This window comes from Lepisma saccharinum, chromosome 12 (assembly GCF_977018435.1).
Source record: "Lepisma saccharinum chromosome 12, izLepSacc3.1, whole genome shotgun sequence".
Classification (NCBI taxonomy): domain Eukaryota; kingdom Metazoa; phylum Arthropoda; class Insecta; order Zygentoma; family Lepismatidae; genus Lepisma; species Lepisma saccharinum.
This window is the reverse complement of record NC_139240.1, coordinates 34,855,783-34,876,150: the sequence shown is the minus strand read 5'-3', so window position 1 is coordinate 34,876,150 and position 20,368 is coordinate 34,855,783. Positions and strand designations below refer to the sequence as shown.

Sequence of the window (20,368 nt, the reverse complement as noted above, 5' to 3'; positions counted from 1 at the left end):
AAATAGTGCTTTTAAAAATTCAGTATGACATTTATTGCATATACAACAATACAAGTTACAATTGGTAAAGAAACAAAAGTTTCTTTTGTTTTTCTTCGGTCAGATTTGAATTTTGTGATATCCTCATTAAGGGATCGAGTTTTTTTTTAGTTTTTTGAGTTGATGTTTTAAGTCTACTTTATGTACAGTAAGGCTAATTGGGACTAGATCTACAGTTTAAAGTGGGATCCGAACCACTATGTGCCTCCACCGGGTATCGAACCCGAGACCCCTTGATTACAAGGTGACAAAGCTACCACTGCGCCATCGGGGATCAAATTAGGGTGAATGACGATGCACTTATTACATTCCCCCTTCATGAAGGATCAAAATTATGCCACCCTAACATCTAACATGCTCTACCTCATATGGCAAACACTGCAATATTGTATGGACATAAGTCATGTCACAAATTGCACCCAGACAGGAAATCACCAATAACACGTGTCAAAAAAATTTCAGACTTTTTGTACTAATTGGCACTTGTTGTATTGCTGTATCTGCAATAATGAACACATGTTGAATTTTTAAAAGTTACCTTTACGTTCTTTATGAATCACCCTGTATTATCATGCAATGTCAATTATGCATTAAGTTTGTAACTAACCATCCCTATTTTGCTCTTGAAGACAGATACAATGTTAATAAATATACAAAATACATGATACCTCTTGCATTAAACAGTACTGTTAAGGTTACAAAAACATATAGAAATTAGACTCGTCAAAGGTATTAAAAAAAGGGGGAACATTAGTTTACTTAAAAAAAAAGCATTGGTGAACGTGACCCAACATAACTTGATTTGAAGCTCACACTTAAAGCATTATCTGAAAATTGTTTAAGTTACAACTGTGCTAGATAATGAAAAAATTGTCAGATATCCACCAATCACAATGCTTGGGATTGCATTCTCCTACATATATCCCCAAAAAATCTCTTCATAACCATGGTTAACACTTGTGCTTGATAAATAACTCAAAAGTGTGACGTAATTTTATACTCTGTAGTGTTAGCAAACTTACAATTAAATGCAGTATCCTCAATCTAGCATCACATCTGATTCTCTGTTCTTCAAGACTTTGGAAAAAGATTTGAACTTTTAACCAATAACAGGCTTATTTTCCATAATTTTGGATATAAATGTTTCATTTATTCTTAAAAAAATGTTCATCCGCATTAAGACTCAACTGAACCTTTGGTAGATGACAGCAAAGCTGTTCTTAAAATCATCTAATTTTGAAAATAATACTATGACTGGAGGCATTCATTTTCATTTCATTTTTGATGGAAACACTGAATGTGAAATAACATGCTGTAATGTTCATTTTTCATGGTTTTGAAAGGTGTGAGGTACATTTTCCTACCGTGCTTCATCACGAAATGATGCAAAATGAACTCCCAAATGTGAAATAAACTCATAAACATGAAATTTTCAATTTGCTTACTGGCATAAGACTTTCTGAAGTCTGAATTATCCTGTTTCCTATGCAGAATCACAGAAAATTGACTAATTCTGCTGTAAAACTTTGAGAAGCAAAAATGGAGTCCTTTACACAGAAACATACTTAATACTCTGATAACTACATACCAGGTGTGCCGGTTAATAATTCTTAATTTTGTCGCTGGATGGTGCTGGAAGCAAGGGTTGGTGCACAGTCTCAACTGTTATGTCAGTGTGTTGCCAGGACAGTACCTGTTAAAACGCCGTGGATGTGCAACCGAGTGTGAGTGATTGTCATATTGGGTTTGTGTGGTAAACTTGTTGACCTTCAAACCAAATAAGGAGCATGTCCTGCTTTTCTTGTTCAACCAAAAGAAAAATTCAAGTAAAAGCCATCGTATCCTTGTGGACAATATCCTAACACAAGATGCGTGTGTGCGTTGGTTTCGACGATTCAAAAGTGGTAATTTCTACTTAAAGACAAAGACTGCTCGGGCCAGCTGAAAAAAATTGAAAGATACCGAATTGCAGCACTGTTGGACGAAGACGATACGCAAACGCAACAACAACTGGCAGAGAAGTTAAATGTTGGTCGCCAAACCATATCTGATCATCTTCATGCCATGGGAAAGATCCAGATTGGGCGACAAGACACGGAAAAGTGATTTTGCTGCATGACAACGCCTCATCACACACAGCGAAAGGCGTCATTTCTGCACTTGGCTGGGAATTCTTGCCCCACCCGCCATACGCACCAGACTTAGCCCCTTCGGACTACCACTTGTTTTCATCGATGTCTCTCTCACTTTCCCAGCAACACTTGAACAATTACGAAGATGTCGATCAATGGCTTGCTGACTGCATCACCTCAAAATGTGAACGATTTTTCTGCTAGGGCATCCACAATTTGACGGACAGATGGGCGAAATGTATAGCTAGCGATGGCGCATACTTTGAATAAAGCATTTGTTACCTTTCTCCCCAGATACACTTGTTTTCTTTCGGATTAATTAAGAATTATTAACCGGCCCACCTGGTAAATGTACTATTAGAATGGAAATGCAAGTACAGGTTTCAAGTCAACACCGAAATGCTATTTTATGTACCGTTTTTGATCCTCAAATGTAACCAGATTTTGTATTAAATTCTTGATCTCTTATACACCATAAACATATGGCTCTAACTATGACATTCCAAATTATGAAAAATGACATCTGCTTGGAATTCCTTCTAGAGCATTCATGTTAATCTTTGTGTGGTTTGCTTTTGCTTTCGCTATTGTCTAGATATCATCGACAGTTTAACAAACTTACATACAGCAACAGCAAAAGGAAAAAAAAAACGAAGATTCACGTGTGTGCTCTAGAAGGAATTCTAAGCAGATGTAGTTTTTCAGAATTTAGAATATCATAGTGGTTTTCGAAAGGAGACAACATTTCAAAAATATTTTTGCTGCCATTGGCCAAAGGTCCAGCCTAACCTTAAGGTAGCCTAGTGTCGGGCTGAAAATATTTATATTGGTGCTTATGGAAATATATATTTTTTAGGCACTCCACGAATGTTACTTAATATAACTGAACAATGTGCATGAACAAAAAGGAGATAATGCCAGACCAGAAAAGCAAAAATGCAGCTTTGAGTAGTGAAAATTGCAAGTTAAAGAGAAAAAGGTTTTCTTTCTCTATGGCAAATGCACATTTCTTGTTGTTTTCAATTAGGTGAACAATCAAGAAAGTGTTAACTGATCAATTTCTTCTTTAAGATGCTGCTGAATGTAATCAAAGTGTCTTTATGCAGAGATGAAACAAAAATAAAGTGGTGAAATCACAAGGAATATGATACCTTGAGTGAAACATATTCTAATAACTCAAACATACAACTAAGGAATAGAAAAACAATTTATGCAACACATAAACTAAAACAAAATTGCTATGTGATAAAAAAAACAAAAACAATGCTCAATCATCTCTTGAGAATGTTAGACTCTCATCTGAACTGAGATTTTACGAAACAAAATTTTACAAATCTATAACTTTAATCTTCTAACTCATTAGTCCAAATTATTGTTTTTATATTTAATTTTCAATAATAGCAATATTGTTTTCATTTTTAGGTTTCACATCAATATTAACCCTGAAATAAAAACTGTTCTATGAATATACATCTGCAAAAACATTCCTTCACTCTACCAACAATTTTTTACCAAAATTCCATTCTACAGTTTCAACATTCGTACATAACAGGAACACTAATCAACAACAATATATTCACACTACTACACAAAGTCTACTCTACAATTTCAATAATTTTGTCAACATACTATCTAATGTTTAATATTTTTCATTCCCAATACTGCTTGTACAAGGGTTATTTTTTAGGTAAGGTCTCTTTTTCAATAAAAACTAAGTAAGTAAATGTTTTTCAAAAACACATTTATTTTCTGAATTTACATACACTTCTCCATTTTTCTACATAATTTCCTTGCCGGTTTAAACAATTATCCTAACGAACTACGAGTTTTTGGATACCCTCCTCACAGAACTCTGCCACCTGTGATGATAACCAGTTACTCACGGTTGTTTGCACTTCTTCATCAGTACCTAAATGCTTGCCACCCAGGAAGGTTTTCAGATGGCGGAAGAGGTGGTAGTCACCAGGCGCAAGGTCTGATTGTGAATACTGTTTGAAATTGCATGTGCACGTGGGAATGAGTGTGCATGCAGGCTCCCAGCATTCTTTGAGCAGCATCATGGCAACTGTGTTTTCGGACAGGAAGGGTGTTTCGTTAGTGGACCTTTTGACGCAAGGAACAACAATTAACTCAGCTTCCGTGAGTAACTGGCTATCATCACAGGCGGCAGAGTTCTATGAGGAGGGTATCCAAAATCTCATATGTCGTTAAGATAATGGTTTAAACCAGCAAGGAAATTATGTAGAAAAATAGAGAAGTGTATGTAAATTAAGAAAATAAATGTATTTTTAAAAAACATTTACTTACTTCGTTTCTATTGCAAAATGGACCTTACTTAAAAAATAACCCTCGTATAAACATAGTTCTACCAGAAATGCTACAATTTTGCTAATTTTCATGCCAGTCTAATCTGTAAGTTTCAGTAAGCACAAATGCAATTTTTATGGAACTAATTCAGTTGTGGTTGCCATGAATCAAATGTTATAATTCTAATGCCATGCTTTCCTGTAACTAATGTTTACCTATTACGACGTCATCACTTAATGCAATAACATATGAGAGATATTCGACAGTAGGTCCCAGTAGACTAATAATAAAAAAGACAAGTGTATATGTTGCAAATTTATTATGATCAGCATTCTTACTCCACAAACTACTTCTCTATATGGTCATCAGTACTGTTAAGGTACTTGTCAGATCAGAACATTGTCTTTTGTGGACCCAGAAATCGGTTACCTGATTTGTCATGACTTAAAGAGTTTCCATTTGCACCTCTGAGAAGGGGAAGCAATAGGAAAAATCAAACGACTGTGCACTATGGTTCGAGAGTTTCCCCAGGGGCATTCTTATCTTGAATAAGTTGTACTCATTGTTGACACTGTAGCTTTCAGGTGACATTTTCATACCATAAAGTTCATGATATTTTGGATAGGGATAGCTTTGAAATTGTGAAAAGTCGATGCATATGAACTTTTTTATTTGATCCTACAGCTTACGGAAAACACACACACACACACCACTTCACAAATAACTTACTTATGCAGTGGAATAGTGTTTGGGACTGGGTCATTTTGATTTGATTGGATTTTTCTTATTTAGCATTGCTTTTCTGCCACTTTTGGCAATGTGATGATGAGGATGAGTGATGATTGATTTGGTTTATTTTACTTTGCTTTTCTGCCACTTTTGACTAATTGCAAAGATGAGGATGAGTGATGAAATGGACAAAATTAATGAAGGGACACACAAACAACACCCTTGCCCAGAACAGGATTTGAACCCAGGACTCTTGGCATCATAGCATGCTTTGCTAACCACTCTGCCATGGAGTCCCGCAAGGATGAGTGATGATATGATGAAGGGACACTCACAAAGAACACACATGCCCAGGCTGGGATTCAAACTCAAAATCCATGGCATTGTAGGGCTCATGTGTTGTTACGTAACTGTACATGCTGAACGAAACAACAGCGACACATGAGGAATGGAAACTTTTACTCACAACAGTGTTTACAAGGGTCTGCAAAAGCCTGTGGCCCAGTTTTTAACAATACTACATCAAGACATAGTATATGGTGTTAGGATACTGACCATGGTAAATTTGTGATAGGTGGGTGAGCTTCTTTGAACACGCTACCAGAACTTACTTTCTGCCTAGTCGACCTATTTTTATTGGGTTATATGTACGTGGGTTCTAACGAAACAAAAAAATCTCCATATTTATTGAAGTTAAAATTCTGTACGAAAGTATATTACTGTATTTCATTAGTGATATACCACAGTTAAACATAGTTGATATATATAGATGACAAGGATTTTCTATTTCTTGGCTGGTTCTATTCTAGAAACCATTAATTTTGCAGGTCCACTGGTATGGAGTCAAAATTAAAGGACTCTGGAATCTAGGAATACTTTTCTCTAGGAAAATTTGCATGAAATCTCCCCCCCCCCTTCTTTGCAATATTCCTAACAATGTCCTCTTTAATCTTTTGAGAAAATACAAGTGTCTATAGTCATGGCAAAAATTTTTTTTTTCAAGAATGCAGGACCGGCACAAAAATTTAAAATATACAAATAGAAAAAAGTTTCATTCTACATGCATGTATTAGTCACAAGGCTACATTGCAAGCACAAAAAAAATCACATCATTGACACCGTATCGTGGATACTCTGAGGGAATACTTTGTGGATTCATAGGGTGCTTTGTTAGTGCCTCTTTTGTTTTTGTACTGACCATGTAGCCTTGTACCTAATACATACTTTAGAACAACATTTTTTAAATATATTTTCTGGCACTTCCCTACCACCGCCTGGTACACATGACCTGCCTTGTTCATACATTGTTCAATTCCATAAAGTGTCTTCTTCCATTTGTATATTTCAAATATTTATGCCAGTCCTGCATTCCCATGAAAAAGAATTGTTGCCATGACTTACGTCCTCGTATTAAGGTAATTTCTTGTATAATATACACCAAAAAGGTATACTACAAAGCAAGCACATTGTTTCAAACTTTCGACCACCAATGTTGAAGAATTAAGAGAATGATTTGACATCTGTGTTTCATTTACACATATGGAATTCTTACATCGAATGGAAGATTATAATGAACGACATTTCGTAAATCCCATTGCAGTGTTGCAACACCATGTTTAGCTGACTGACTTTAGAGGTAACCAAGATTCTTATACTAACAACACTGTGTAGCTGCTGAAGATATCATGCATACAAATTCCAATGAATCCTATGCAATTTCACCAATATTGATGGCAGAGGTTAGTACTAATTATGTATAGGGCAATGGACTAAAAATTCAACAGCAAACCTTACACTTAAGGTTACCAGACATATTCTTTTCCGGACTTTTCTACGTTTTAGTGTCGTCCCAGGTGGAATTTGACAAAAATTGTAAATGTCCTACATTTTGAGCAACACAATTTACATTAAGCACACATATCTCTCAGTTGGAAAGAACACAAAGAAAATTGAGAAAAAACTTTAAAAAAATTGGCAGCTTTGAGAGACAGCTTGAAAATATATGTCACCATGTTATTGATATTAAGTTTGGGAATTAAGGATTCATACTCTTGGCTAAAATTTTCTAATAATATTTACTGACAATGAACGAGTCCTACAATGTGACTTAAGTTTGTATAACTTGGAACAATGTGGCCTACTTTTTACTTACAGTGTGATCTGGTGATCATTATTGCCATAAATTGCTCTCAAACTATCAGGAGTCGCAAGTACTCTATTCTACATAGAGAAAGACAGCACAGAAGAAACAAAGAATCTTGCCACTAAATAATTGACAATGTAACATTTAATTTGCCCTTGTATAAAGTGGGAACTTCATTCCCATAATTAGATAATCTTGAAATACGAGTGCTGGACATTTAATAGTGACCTCTGTAGAATCAAAGTGAAACATAAAGAAAGGCTTATTCTGCACACACAGCTTGATACCTGGCGTATCTCATGACAAATATCCACTGCTTTTACACTGTGTGCAGCTGCGCAATAATAAGAATGTAGGTGTCACTGCCCATCGGTCTAATTGCGTTTCCAAATTCGAGCAAAGGGTGTTGGACAAATATTCAAGCTGCCAGGGGTCACTGCACAGTGTAAACACATTTCCAGAAACAGCCACAAACAGCCTGTGCATGTTCTTCACTTACACTGTGATGACCTGGCTGTCACGTTTAGATATCCGTCACTGAAACCTTTTACCTATACTGTTACTGAATGAAATCTTGGAATTTTTATCCCAACACTACTGCTCCAAATTAGAAACTGCATGATTACACTGGTGGACAATGACAGTCTTGGAATTTTTATCCCAACACTACTGCTCCAAATTAGAAACTGCATGATTACACTGGTGGACAATGACAGTCAACACTCTTCTCATTACTGCACAGAGGGTTTGTACATTCACCTTGAGTTACACTAGTATGAAACTAACATGTGGTGTAAGTGGAATAAACTTTCGTGCTTCACCGTTAAGCTACAAACATGTTGACACTATTAAAATTACAACCATCATACATGAGTCTATCATTGTAATTAAAAGAATTTGACAATAAAGCCCCACTGCCTATGTAGATCCTTACATCAACCCTGGGATCTACATATGTAAATACTTTTCCACGTAGCATTGGACAAACCTAGACCACCTATAATACAGCATGTCCACAAAAACATTCTGTGATTATAATCAACCACAAAATTTTAATTAGGTATATTACACAATTTAGACCATTTGAAAGAACAGCTCAAAGAATTTTAGGGGATGTGTAATTGTTGGCGTTAACTACAACAATAGATGGCATAACAACAAAATAATGAAAAAAAGGGGAAAAATAGCAGAAAACACATTCTAGGATGCAAGAAAAAATAATGAAATGAACAATTTGCACGGTAATACTCATGGATCCCACTGTACAAACCTAAACATCCAGTAAACATCAACAGTAACACAATTTGCTTCTAACAACAATGCCATTTACAAGAACACATTAACAATCGAAAGATCTTTTGGTGTGTTCTCTCTTGTCCACCATTATGTTTCTCCTTCTTCTTATTATTTGAAGTTTCTTTGCAACACTCATTCATACAGCATTGTACAGTGGAATCCATGAGTATTACTGTGCAAATTGTCCATGACTATTTTCATTAATTTTTCTTTTACATCCTAAAATTTGTTTTTCTGCTACTTTTGGCTAATGTTCTTCCTTTTTTCATTCTTTTATTGTTATGCCATGTATTGTTGTAGTTAACACCAACAATTACACATCCGCTAAAATTCTTTGAGCTGTTCTTTCGAATGGTCTAAATTGTGTAATATACATAATTGGTTTGGTTTGGTTTGAGTTGGTGTTTTAAGTCCACTTTATGCACAGTAAGGCTAATCGGGACTGGACCTACAGTTTAAAGTGGGATCCGAACCACTTGTGCCTCCACCGGGTATCAAACCCGGGACCCCTTGATTACAAGGCAATGACGCTACCACTGCGCCATGGGGGAGGCCCAATACACATAATTAAAATTTTGTGGTCGTTTGTAATCACGGAATGTTTTGTGGACACACTGTATAACAAATAGATTAGCAGTTGTTAGAACATATTGAGGTGAAGGTAAAGTTTCATGTGCACTTTGCACTATGCTATGAAGGAGGCCCCACAAATTCTTGTTCTTGGCTATTATTGGAGGTGATGTAATAAGCAGCTTTACCTGCCAGGTACCAATTTATTGAGGCTGGGTGAACCTCAGAGCATATGTAGAGATATGGCTGGTAAAATTACAACCTTGGATCACCCACCCTGGGTATCATGTGGCAGTCAGACATCCTACTGACATACTGTGGCTCCTAGAAATAAATTACATCACCGTACATGCATACAAACCTGCTTTTTGCAACATGGAAAAGTTAATGTGCAACACATTTGCAGAACAATTCCTGTACAAGATAGAGATAGGATCATTAACAAATCACAACATAACAGCCGTAATATATGATTATACTTCGTCACTCATCAGCACGCACATGAAACAGAAAGGACACTGAACTCACCTCTTCTGTGACCTCCTGCACGTGGATATGGAATCCTCGAATTATCCCGTTCCGGTTCTTTTCTTGAGGTGGCATCCATTCCACCTGGACGGTGGTAGAGTTCAGAGGAAGAACTTTTACATTCTGTGGGTCTCCCGGCACTGAAACAGTTGAGAATTCCACCTTACAGCATTTCGCTTGCAGGCTACACAATGGCAAAATGTTACAAGTTCCTTCCCCTTATTGATTCTTTTTAAAAATTCTTAGTTTCTCTTAATTTTTTTGAAATACTTAAGGCTGTTGAGAGGAGATAATTATGTAAATTCAAATTTGGCAAAATTGGTTGAACTTGAAACACAAAACTTTATTGGGCTTCCCCGATGGCGCAGTGGTAGCGTCATCGCCTTGTAATCAAGGGGTCTCGGGTTTGTTACCCGGTGGAGGCACGTGACACAGTGGTTCGGATCACACTTAAAACCGTAGGTCCAGTCCCGATTAGCCTTACTGTGCATAAAGTGGACTTAAAACACCAAATCAAACTCAAACAATACTTTATATCGTTATTCACATTACACATTTTTGCAGATACCAATACTTGTACCTGCTAATAATAATTACTCAAAAGAATAAGCATTAAAATATAAGTTTTTCTTCTTAATGTTATCGTTATTGTACTTCTGCTTCCAATCAATAAAATCATACACATTAAGTAAACATGCATAAATTTCATGAATTTGCAATGTTTCAATATATTCAAGCAGTATTTTTTATCAAGCCATATAACTGATGATTACTATACGTAATAATGTATATACTTTACACTTGTAGCAATTAAAAGTTACATGGCTTGATAAAATACTACAAGTGTGTATTGAAACGTCACCCAATTTTGGAACTGTATGCATGCTTACACGACATATATGATTTTACTGTACTCACATAGAAGTTTTATTTTTCTGGTCTATAAATTATCACATATATTAACAGTTTTATTTATGCCATGTTTACAACATAACAATGGCTATAATTGTTTATTGTATACTTATTTTTTATTTGATTTGATTTTTGTTATTTAGTGTTACTTTTCTGCCACTTTTGGCTAATTGCAACGATGAGGATGAATGATGATATGATGAAGAAACAATCACGAAGAATATCTATGCCCATGCCTGGATTTGAACCTGGGATATCTGGCATCATAGCATGCTGTGCTAACCACTCTGCCACGGGAGGATGGCTTTATGATATGCTGCACATGCCACAATTTTGGTGTACAAGGTCTACTTAGGTCAATGACGATGAATGATGATTAAATGAAATTTCTGGGGGCACACAAAGGAAGATCTATGCTGGAACTTGAACCCAGAACTTTCAATGGCAAGATCGTAAAACAACCATTGAACATACTTAGCAACTGAGGGAACTTGAGCAAAATGAATGTATGATTGATTGAGTTAGTGTATTAAGTCCACTTTATGCACAGATAGGCTAATCGAGACTGGACCTATAGTTTAAAGTGGGATCTGAACCACTATGTGCCTCCAGCAAACCCAGGAACCCTTGATTACAAGGCAACGACGTTACCACTAGGCCATCCGGGAGGCGTAAAGGAATGTATGAAATTGATAAAACTCTCAGAAAGACCAGTACTCCACTGCTGGTACTAAGTGCATGCTTTTAGCACTCAACATGCCAGACCACCAAAAAACCCAGGAAAATCTAAAGTGAAAAAACTGAATTTATTGCTAAAAGGTGTTAGGATACTGACAAAATATTAAATTCATATTAATGAACTTTTGCATACCAGTGATTATCAACTAGCTAAAAAGAGCGACACACCAGTGTTCATGTAATTGCACCCATGATTCTTCCAACAATGTAACCAGGGTGATATGAAATATCCTCTCAACAGCCTTGTATTAATGATAATTTATTATCAATGTCAAAATAAGAGTACTGTTGTTATTCCAACTGCATTAATGAGTATTTAAATTGAATGCTTCCCAAAAATGAATCTACTTTTGAATTAACTGCAATTTAGAAATATTTTACATACTCACACACACACACACACACACAAACATCTTTCACTCACACAGATACACACTGAAAGTATATATCTTCTACATATAATTAAGATATTGATAAACATCAATGAACAATCACACAACAAAACTGTTATTACCAATATTAATAATATTTACAGATTCCAGCAACAGGTCTTTGTGCATACCTAATCTGCACTATCCGTAGCATAAAAGCCTGATCACCACTCGTTTACTTTTTTATTATTATAGAAAAAAAATATTATTAACGAAACAAAAACAACTCTCCGAAGCACTTTTTAATATTCTTCTTTTATACTGACACTCCAATTTGCTGCAACAATCTTTATTAAAAGTATCTATATACCTTCTCAGAACATTTGAATACCAACACACTGGTACCAATTTTTAACATAATGCCGTCTGCATTGAAGGAGAAAAAGAAACAATCTATGAGAACAGAAATTATATATGGACACCAGGACAGAAAACGCAAGAAAAGATATTGTTAATAGTACTAGATCTATCTACTCTACATATCAATAATACAATACGAATAGAAACACGTCCAAAAAAAAAAGTTAGCAATTACGTTTAGTTATCTACAAGTTCTACAGCACATTATGTTACTTCACATAATACCATTGTTATATACTTACTGCGCTTAGCTGAGACGGACCCACGAGTATGTGAGGAAAAAAGTGGAAAAAAATCGTACTGTAAGTGAGCCAATATTTTCTACAATTGAAAAAATTCAGTTTTTTTTGGTAAAAAGTTATGAAAATGTCTTAATATTTTTTTCTTCTCTCTCTCCACTTCTCACTGAATGTTGTCAAAAAACTGTGTACAGAATCCAGTGATGGAAAAAAGTATTGGTGAGTTTTTGGGGGAAAAAAATGGCCTTTACGTATTTTTCATCTTCATCTGTTGCTGTAAGGAACATGCAGAAATCTGAGGCTTGGATAGATAGGAAAAATTTATGATGGTTCCAGCTGTTCTTTTTGTGAAAAAAAAAAAATATTTTCGTTGATTGATTTTCTTTATTTACTATGCTTTTCTGCCACTTTTGGCTAATCGCGAAGATCATGTCGATATGATGAAAAGACACTCACAAAAGACACCCATGCCAAGGCCAGGATTTGAACCCGTCCACCCCTGGCATCATAGCATATGCTAACCACTCCAGCACAGAGGTTGGCAAAAACTATTTTCAAATTACTGCAAGTTGTTTGGGTAAATATCCCTATGTTCCGTAAAGTTCTGGACAGAATGAAATAAATTTGATTTTTATCATACCCCCCACTTGCAATGAATGCACCTTATGGAATTGTTTTATTAGATTTGTGTTATTTGAGCAATTCCAGAGGTAACAGATTGACATTTTTAGAAGCTTTTTATCTCTTTGTGTATTAATCATGAAACATATAATGAAAAAACAGAAATTTGAAAGTCTAAGTTTTTCTTCTTGCATAGCAAAATGTCTTCCAGTGTATTCTGCCAGCAGTATATAAAAATAAATTTGAAGGTAACAGACTGATATGATTGGCAACCTGGATTTTCTGAAGTTAGCGGAATAGTACTTGATGAGGTAACTTTTTTACAGTCAAATTTTAGAGTTTAGAAACACATGTATTGTATATTCTAGAGATGGGATTGATTAATCGGTACTCTATCGGTATCAGCCAATATAGGCATATCGGTAAAATTACCGATTATTTTACCGATCCAATATATCAATAAATATCTGATAATTTAGTGCAAAATTATGCCATTTTGTTGTAATTTTTATGGATAATCGCCATGCTCTACTTTCTAAAAAAGTAAATGTCTAAATATGCAATTTCTTTTGCACTGCAGTCACCTTGAAACACACATTTATTAAGGAGGTCAATGAACCTTTCAGGTTCTTCAAGGACCATTTCTAATTTTATATCGGATCGGTAGAATATTGGTTATCGGTATCGGTAAATTTTATATCGGTACTTTAACGATATCAGCTAAAATTTCATATCGACCCATCCCTAGTATATTTGCAATCTGAAGATGTTCTCCTTTAAAACAATCTATAGCACTATTTTGACCATAAAGTTTGAAATTTCTCTGGAATTGCTCACTTAGGATCTAATCACAAAGATGATGATGAGTGATGATAGGGACCCTCACTAAGAATGCCTATGTCCAGTTTGAATACTGGCATCATAGTGTGTTCTGCTAACCACTCTGCTACGGAGGTCAGAGCACCTTATGGAGTAGGTCAGTAGGGCATTTACTTTCTTTCTTAACAATTTTTTCCAACCATTTTCTGTAGTTATTTATCGGAATGAGGCACAAACATTGCATAATGCACCTACACTGGGAATCGAACATAAGACTACAGGACTACAGCCATGATTGGGGAGGTTACCACATCATTAAGATTTGAACCCACGATTGTGTATTAACTTCATGAATTTCAGCTTGAATTAGTTCCCACAATTGGAGCCAGATGGCACCAGTGTTCACATGTCCAGAGCTAGAGGAAAATCTATGGTGAAATCTAAAGCACATATGATGCAGTGAAACCACAGTCATAGGTTGAGCATTCTATTACCTTTCCCGATTTCTTCTGATACATCAAATCAATGGATTTGCGAAGAGTGTATTTATCAGCAGTGTGTGGCAGCAGGAGGTGGTCAAATTGCATTAAATATGTTAAAAGATGTTTATAATTGGTGATACTCAAGCAGGAGTGCTCCTACATATTCATCAGGTGTTAATTGTCAAAATTGACAGTTCAGTAGGCACAGGAAAAAGTGAAAGTGTAGAGTTAGTAGAAGCATTTCATGTTATTATTTTTTTTAAATACATGAATAGATTATATACAAAGGTCACTAGAAAAAGTATCACAAACAATAAGCAAATTCTATCAATACAACTTCTAACCCATGGCATAACAGTCCTTCAGGGCCATTGCCTACCTACTGACTGCCAGCTTAACTCCCACCTGCCAAGTTGGGAGATCACCCAACCAGTTACAGGATGATGTGTGGTCAGCACCATGGACCCCCAGTTGTTGTACATTTTCTACAAAGGGTTATGCTAGTCATTTGTAGCACCCCAATTTCCTCACTGTAGTGGGTGGTTTCAGGAGAAAAGTTGTTACGCTTCCCCAAGAAGACTTGAACCTGCATGCATGCTGTAGCCAGAGTCCAAACCTTGTGTCTTAGATCACACAGCCATGGTGCAAGACTAATTAAACTTATTCCAGCAGTTTATCTTCATAAGTTACATTAGCATGACTGACAATTAGATGAAGGGCATTCAGAAAGGAATATCAATGCTCAAGCCAGAATTTCCCATTTGGACGGGAAGTTCGTGATTCGTGTTGTAGAAGGATTCATTCTGAGACTCATAAAAGAAGTTCACAGCACACATGATCTTCTTGTCATTATTAACTCAAACTTCAAATGTCAAAACAGTTAAAATTCACTGGAGGCCACATCTGGTGAATAAGGTCGGTGGCTAATTATTCTGAACTTCTGTTCGTCTGCAGCAGCCCTGGATCTGTGAGGCTTGTGTGGTGATGCATTGTCGTGTAACATATTCACCTAGTACCTGTCATTGGCCCTCCTTTTCTGGTGAATGGCTTGATGCAGTTCGGTCCAAGTTTCTGCATACGATACTAAAATAATCGTGGTATTTCTGGGATGGAACTTGGTAAGCAGTGGGCCTTTTGCAGTCCCAAAAAAACAGTCAACAACAGCTTCCGGGTTGATTTTTGAACTTTTGCCTTCTTGGGCAGAATGCTTCCACTGCATGGAAGCTCTTCTTGTTCACTAATTCCAAATTTTTCAATTGAAATGTCAACACAATCTTGCTTTTGAAGTGGTGTGAGCAACTTTGGCACCCATCGTGCAGACACTTTTCTCATCAAGTCTTCAGTCAACATCATATGAAGTCGATTCGGAAAGCCATTGTCTCCGCTATTACAGACAGTTTCAATCTTCTGTCTGACATCACTAGTTCTTCTAATTTCTTAAGGTTTCTAGGAGTTTGGACAGTTCTGAGTGGCGATGGAGATGGTTCATATTGAATGAATTTTCTTCTCTTCTTGAACTAATTAACTCAATTGTACACAGTGGCAAGGAAAGATGAAGAGTCCTTGTACATTGACCAAACGGGCATGGACGTCCTTGTGCGGTAGCCCTTCCAGCATCAAGAACTCTTATCACTTCTCTATACTTCAATTGTTGTTTCACCACGATTTACTCACATGACTCACTTTCCAAAGCCACAGTACCTGCCACAAATGAGATAGCAGACTACAAAAATATGTGTAAAGGTGTTAACATTATTCTATCAACATATGACATGTCTACATGGTCGCCTTATGTGGTATTCTAAATTTGGCTTGGACTCTCCTCGTACTATGATCATTATAAAGGGAAGTAGAGTATTTCCACTAAATTCCTTGCTTCTCTTAATTTTTATGTTAAAAGGTGTAACTTTATTGTACTAATTGATCTTATGCATCAGAAAATAAGTGATTTTTTTGTGATTCATGCCTAACTAACTTCTACTTATATATATCGTAGTTACAATCAACACTTATTCAAATGATATCAGCATTGCTCAATTGCTTTGTGACCATGGCCTAGAAGGTACCAGGCCTACGCCTTTTTGTGCAAATTCAGTAATTTCTCTTTTAATCAACACACTTTTTACTTAATTCAAGTGCAACAAAATGCATTCAGGAACACTTGTTATTACTACCAGGAAATGTAATTGTGTAATGATTCGTCGTCACAATTAGCCAAAAGTGGCAGAAAAGCGACACTAAATAACAAAAACAAGATAATACTAATAAAAAAAGTAGATGCTCATTCAATGAATGAAGATCATTAAAGCATAACTTAAAACTTTTGAAATACAGTAATAGCTGTTAAAAATTTAAAGATGGAGGTAATTTTGCCATATTCTTTGAAATGTGCTGGGAGCATAATCCTATCACCTGACAAATATTGAAATCATGGGAAAATCCACAATTACAAGACAGGAATATGAATTAGCAACTACAATTTCTGTACCTCATTAAAAATACTTCCCACATTGAGTTCTTGAGGTTTAGAGTAAACTGCAATTTGCAACTTGAAAATGTACTCACATATTCATGTGCATATGTTTTATTAGCGTATTGTCAGTGTAAATTAAAGCCAATTTATGTTAAAAACCAATGTATATACAAATGTACTTTTGTGGTTGATATGGTTATATTTGTTCCTTTGAGGTTGATCTAGTTTTTATTTTAAGTCTACTTTATGCACAGAAAGACTAATCAGGACTGGATCCACAGTTTAGTGGGATTCAAACTACTATGTACCTCCAACGAGAGTGAAAGCAGGGACCCCAATGACATTAATTTGGTCTTTCTTGTAGATTTTGTGGTTGATAGGTTTATTTCCTCTTTTGTAAACTTCTTGTATTTCTTCTTTTTCTTCTTCTTCTTTTTTTTTTAGTAAGGATGGGAAATATGAAATTTTGACCAATACCAATAAAGTACAGATGTAAAATTTACCGATACTGATAACCAATATTCTACCAATCCAATCTAAAATTCCAAATGGTCCTTGAAGAACCTGAACAGTTCACTGACCTCCTTGGTGACTGCAGAAGTTGCATATTTAGGCATGTACTTTGTTAAAAAGTAGGGCACAGAGATTACCCATAACAATTGTAACAAAATGGCATAATTTTGCACTAAATTAAAAGATATTTATAGATATATTAGATTGGTAAAATAATCGGTAATTTTACCGATAAACCGATACACAGATATGCCTATATCGGGTAATACCGACAGAGTACCGATTAATGGGACACATCCCTATTATTTAGCATCACCTTTCTGACACTGTTGGCTAATCATGATGGTGAAGATGATGAGATTGATGAAGGGACACTCACAAAGAACACCCATGCACAGGCCAAGACTCGAAACATGGGAACTATTATGGAGAGATCGAAATTCAACTAGTTACTGGCCACCGAGCTAGCACGTGCACATTTTGCAGTTGTTACGAAAAAAAGGTACATTTTTGCATTATTGTTACTGAAAAAGTTTATCCCATACCATCTTGCAGTAAATGTAAAAAAAGTACAATACATTCTCCAAGCAAACTGTGAGCCGATACTGGAACCATAGTGACTGGGAATAGGAAAAAAAAATCTACGCTTACTCCAAGACACAGTTTCACCATGTTAGTTTCTGGTTAGGTTAGGTTAGGTTACAAAGTCTTGTTAAAAAATCCTTCATGAAATATTAAACTTACTCATGCAAGAATTAGTAGAATAATAAAAAAAGAAACAAAAGTGCCATATCCTCGCTTCATAAAAAAGAAACAAAAAAAAAAAAAAAGAGATATATGAGAAGTGTGCAATGTGGATGGAATATAAAAGCCAATGTGTTTCAGCGTGTATTGGTATTCAAATGTGACGACCGCAATTGTCCTGTACTGCTCTGAACTTGTGCGTTTAATTGTGAAAGTGTTTTTAAAAGAGAACAGTGTCAAATTTCTTTTCGACCTTTTCTTGCCTCATTCATTTTCCTTTTTTCTTCTAAAAAAAAATCCACTAACAAAAATAAACAAACGAAAAGAGTTACTGCAGTAATATTAACAATACACAAAGTGGTGTGCAGAGTCTCTAAAACTTTTAGGTACATCCCACTAAAATAAGACTGTGATCATACAAAGAAAAAAAGACTTGGTGCATAGTGAGTGGAAAGAAACAGTGCTTGGAACATTGACTCAATGTATTTAATAATATATATTTATAATCTAGTAATATTCCAAAAAAAATATGTATATACACATACACAAATAGTGCAGAACCCATTATAAGTAATACATTATGTTAAGAAACCTCATAATTTATACACTTATGGTGAAACACGGTGGAATTGACCATAGATGCATGCAAAGGAGAAAAAGACAGACTTATATTCATATTATATATATAATAGTGTCAATGACAACTAAAAAAAGAAAAATATTATTAGTGATATATAAAGGTGCATTAACTAAAGGAGTGCTGTGTAAACCACATTCAACCAATGGCAAAAAAAGCTAGGCTTTCTAAAAGGGTCAGTTCAAGCAATATGTTTATAACATACTCAAAAATTATCCTCGGCTGAAAACAGTTTTGAAAAAAAATATATAGTAAATACGTATATATATATAGTATACTAAATATGTATTATGCAAATACATCCTCATCTTTATTACTTTAAAAAATACATATTTGTTATTTTTTTTAAAAAAAATAGTATCTCAAAAAATTACTGTGATACACATTCGAAAGTCTATGAAGAAAAAATTAAACTCTTTTTTTTAAAACAGTTAAAAATATTTATATTAGTAAAATGTGTTTCTTCATTTCAGGAAAAAAATGTTTATTTTTTACAAGAAAAAATTCTTAAGAGACTTTCATATCTTGCAAAATTCAAAAAAAGTAATGTTTACTAGTTACTTGTCATATAATGTTATAAAAAAGTATATATATAGACAAATGCAAGATAAAAACTAACATTAGAACTATGCACAAAATGAGTTCACAGTGTGGGTGAGTACATGCAAGTGGAGATATTTGTATGAATTATTTTCTCTCTTCCCACTACAAAAAAAAGTAAGAAGTCACATAGTAGATTGTGTCGGAAAAAATCTGAATATTCAATGGACACATTAAGTAGACAAAAAATTGTGAAGAAAAACTGGTTAAGAAAAAAAATTCTGGCATTTACAATCCATGTGAAAAAGAATGCCAGTAATAATACACAATGTGTATAATTGTCTGGTTTCATTGGATGGTATTTTACATCTGGACAAAAATATCTGATCTCTGTAGTGTTTCTAAATATGAAAAGTAGGCAGAAGTTAAAAAATATAGAAAATGTTCAAGAGAAATATTACGAATATTTCACATGGCGAAGTTGGCAACTGTATATGAGAAGAGTATTGTTAAAAAAGGGGGGAGGGATTAAGACCCATGAATAATGATTTTATTATAGAGAAAGAGGTTCGAAACAAAGGGGACACAGGCCTCCTGACTGGAAATGCCATATTTGACAGAAGGTCAAAATAATAAAGAAACGAAAGCAAATGATGGAGAGTGGCTGGTTGGGAAAAAAGAAGAAAATATGGAGTTAAATGGTAATGTGGAAATATGACAGTTAAAAATATGTAACTTGTTATGCAGGATGATTGTTTATTCAGATGGTCATTCTGAATGTTTATATATATTTGTAAAAAATGCAGCAGGACACATGGAATTTTATACAAACTACTTGTAAGGAATGGAAAGTCATTCTTTGCTGTAGAATATGTTGAACATATGCACCTTTGTGTTTGCATGTTAAGGTAAAATCACAGAGTGCCAGTTGCTGACATGTTTCTGTTTCGGATGGGCACAACAGTACAACAAAAATAATAATTACATTGATGAATTTGATTTCAGAGTGTAAATTTCGAACCAATTTTTACTAGTCTGTTGTGTAATTTATGGGAAATTTGCAGAAAAGACTGAAGTGAATAAGTTGGCAAATAATTGGTATGTCACTGAAGGAC

General features: G+C 35.1%; 1 protein-coding gene across 10 annotated transcripts in view; it reads right to left on the bottom strand.

Moving 5' to 3' along the window:
- Positions 1-20,368, bottom strand: part of Lar (tyrosine-protein phosphatase Lar) — an 833,005-nt gene that overhangs the window by 92,720 nt on the left and 719,917 nt on the right. For all 10 annotated transcript variants that reach the window (XM_083132037.1, XM_083132044.1, XM_083132040.1 and 7 more), the window contains one exon: positions 9,745-9,884. In XM_083132037.1, coding sequence (XP_082988163.1) covers positions 9,745-9,884 — 140 coding nt within the window. The remainder of the gene's footprint in view (positions 1-9,744; positions 9,885-20,368) is intronic.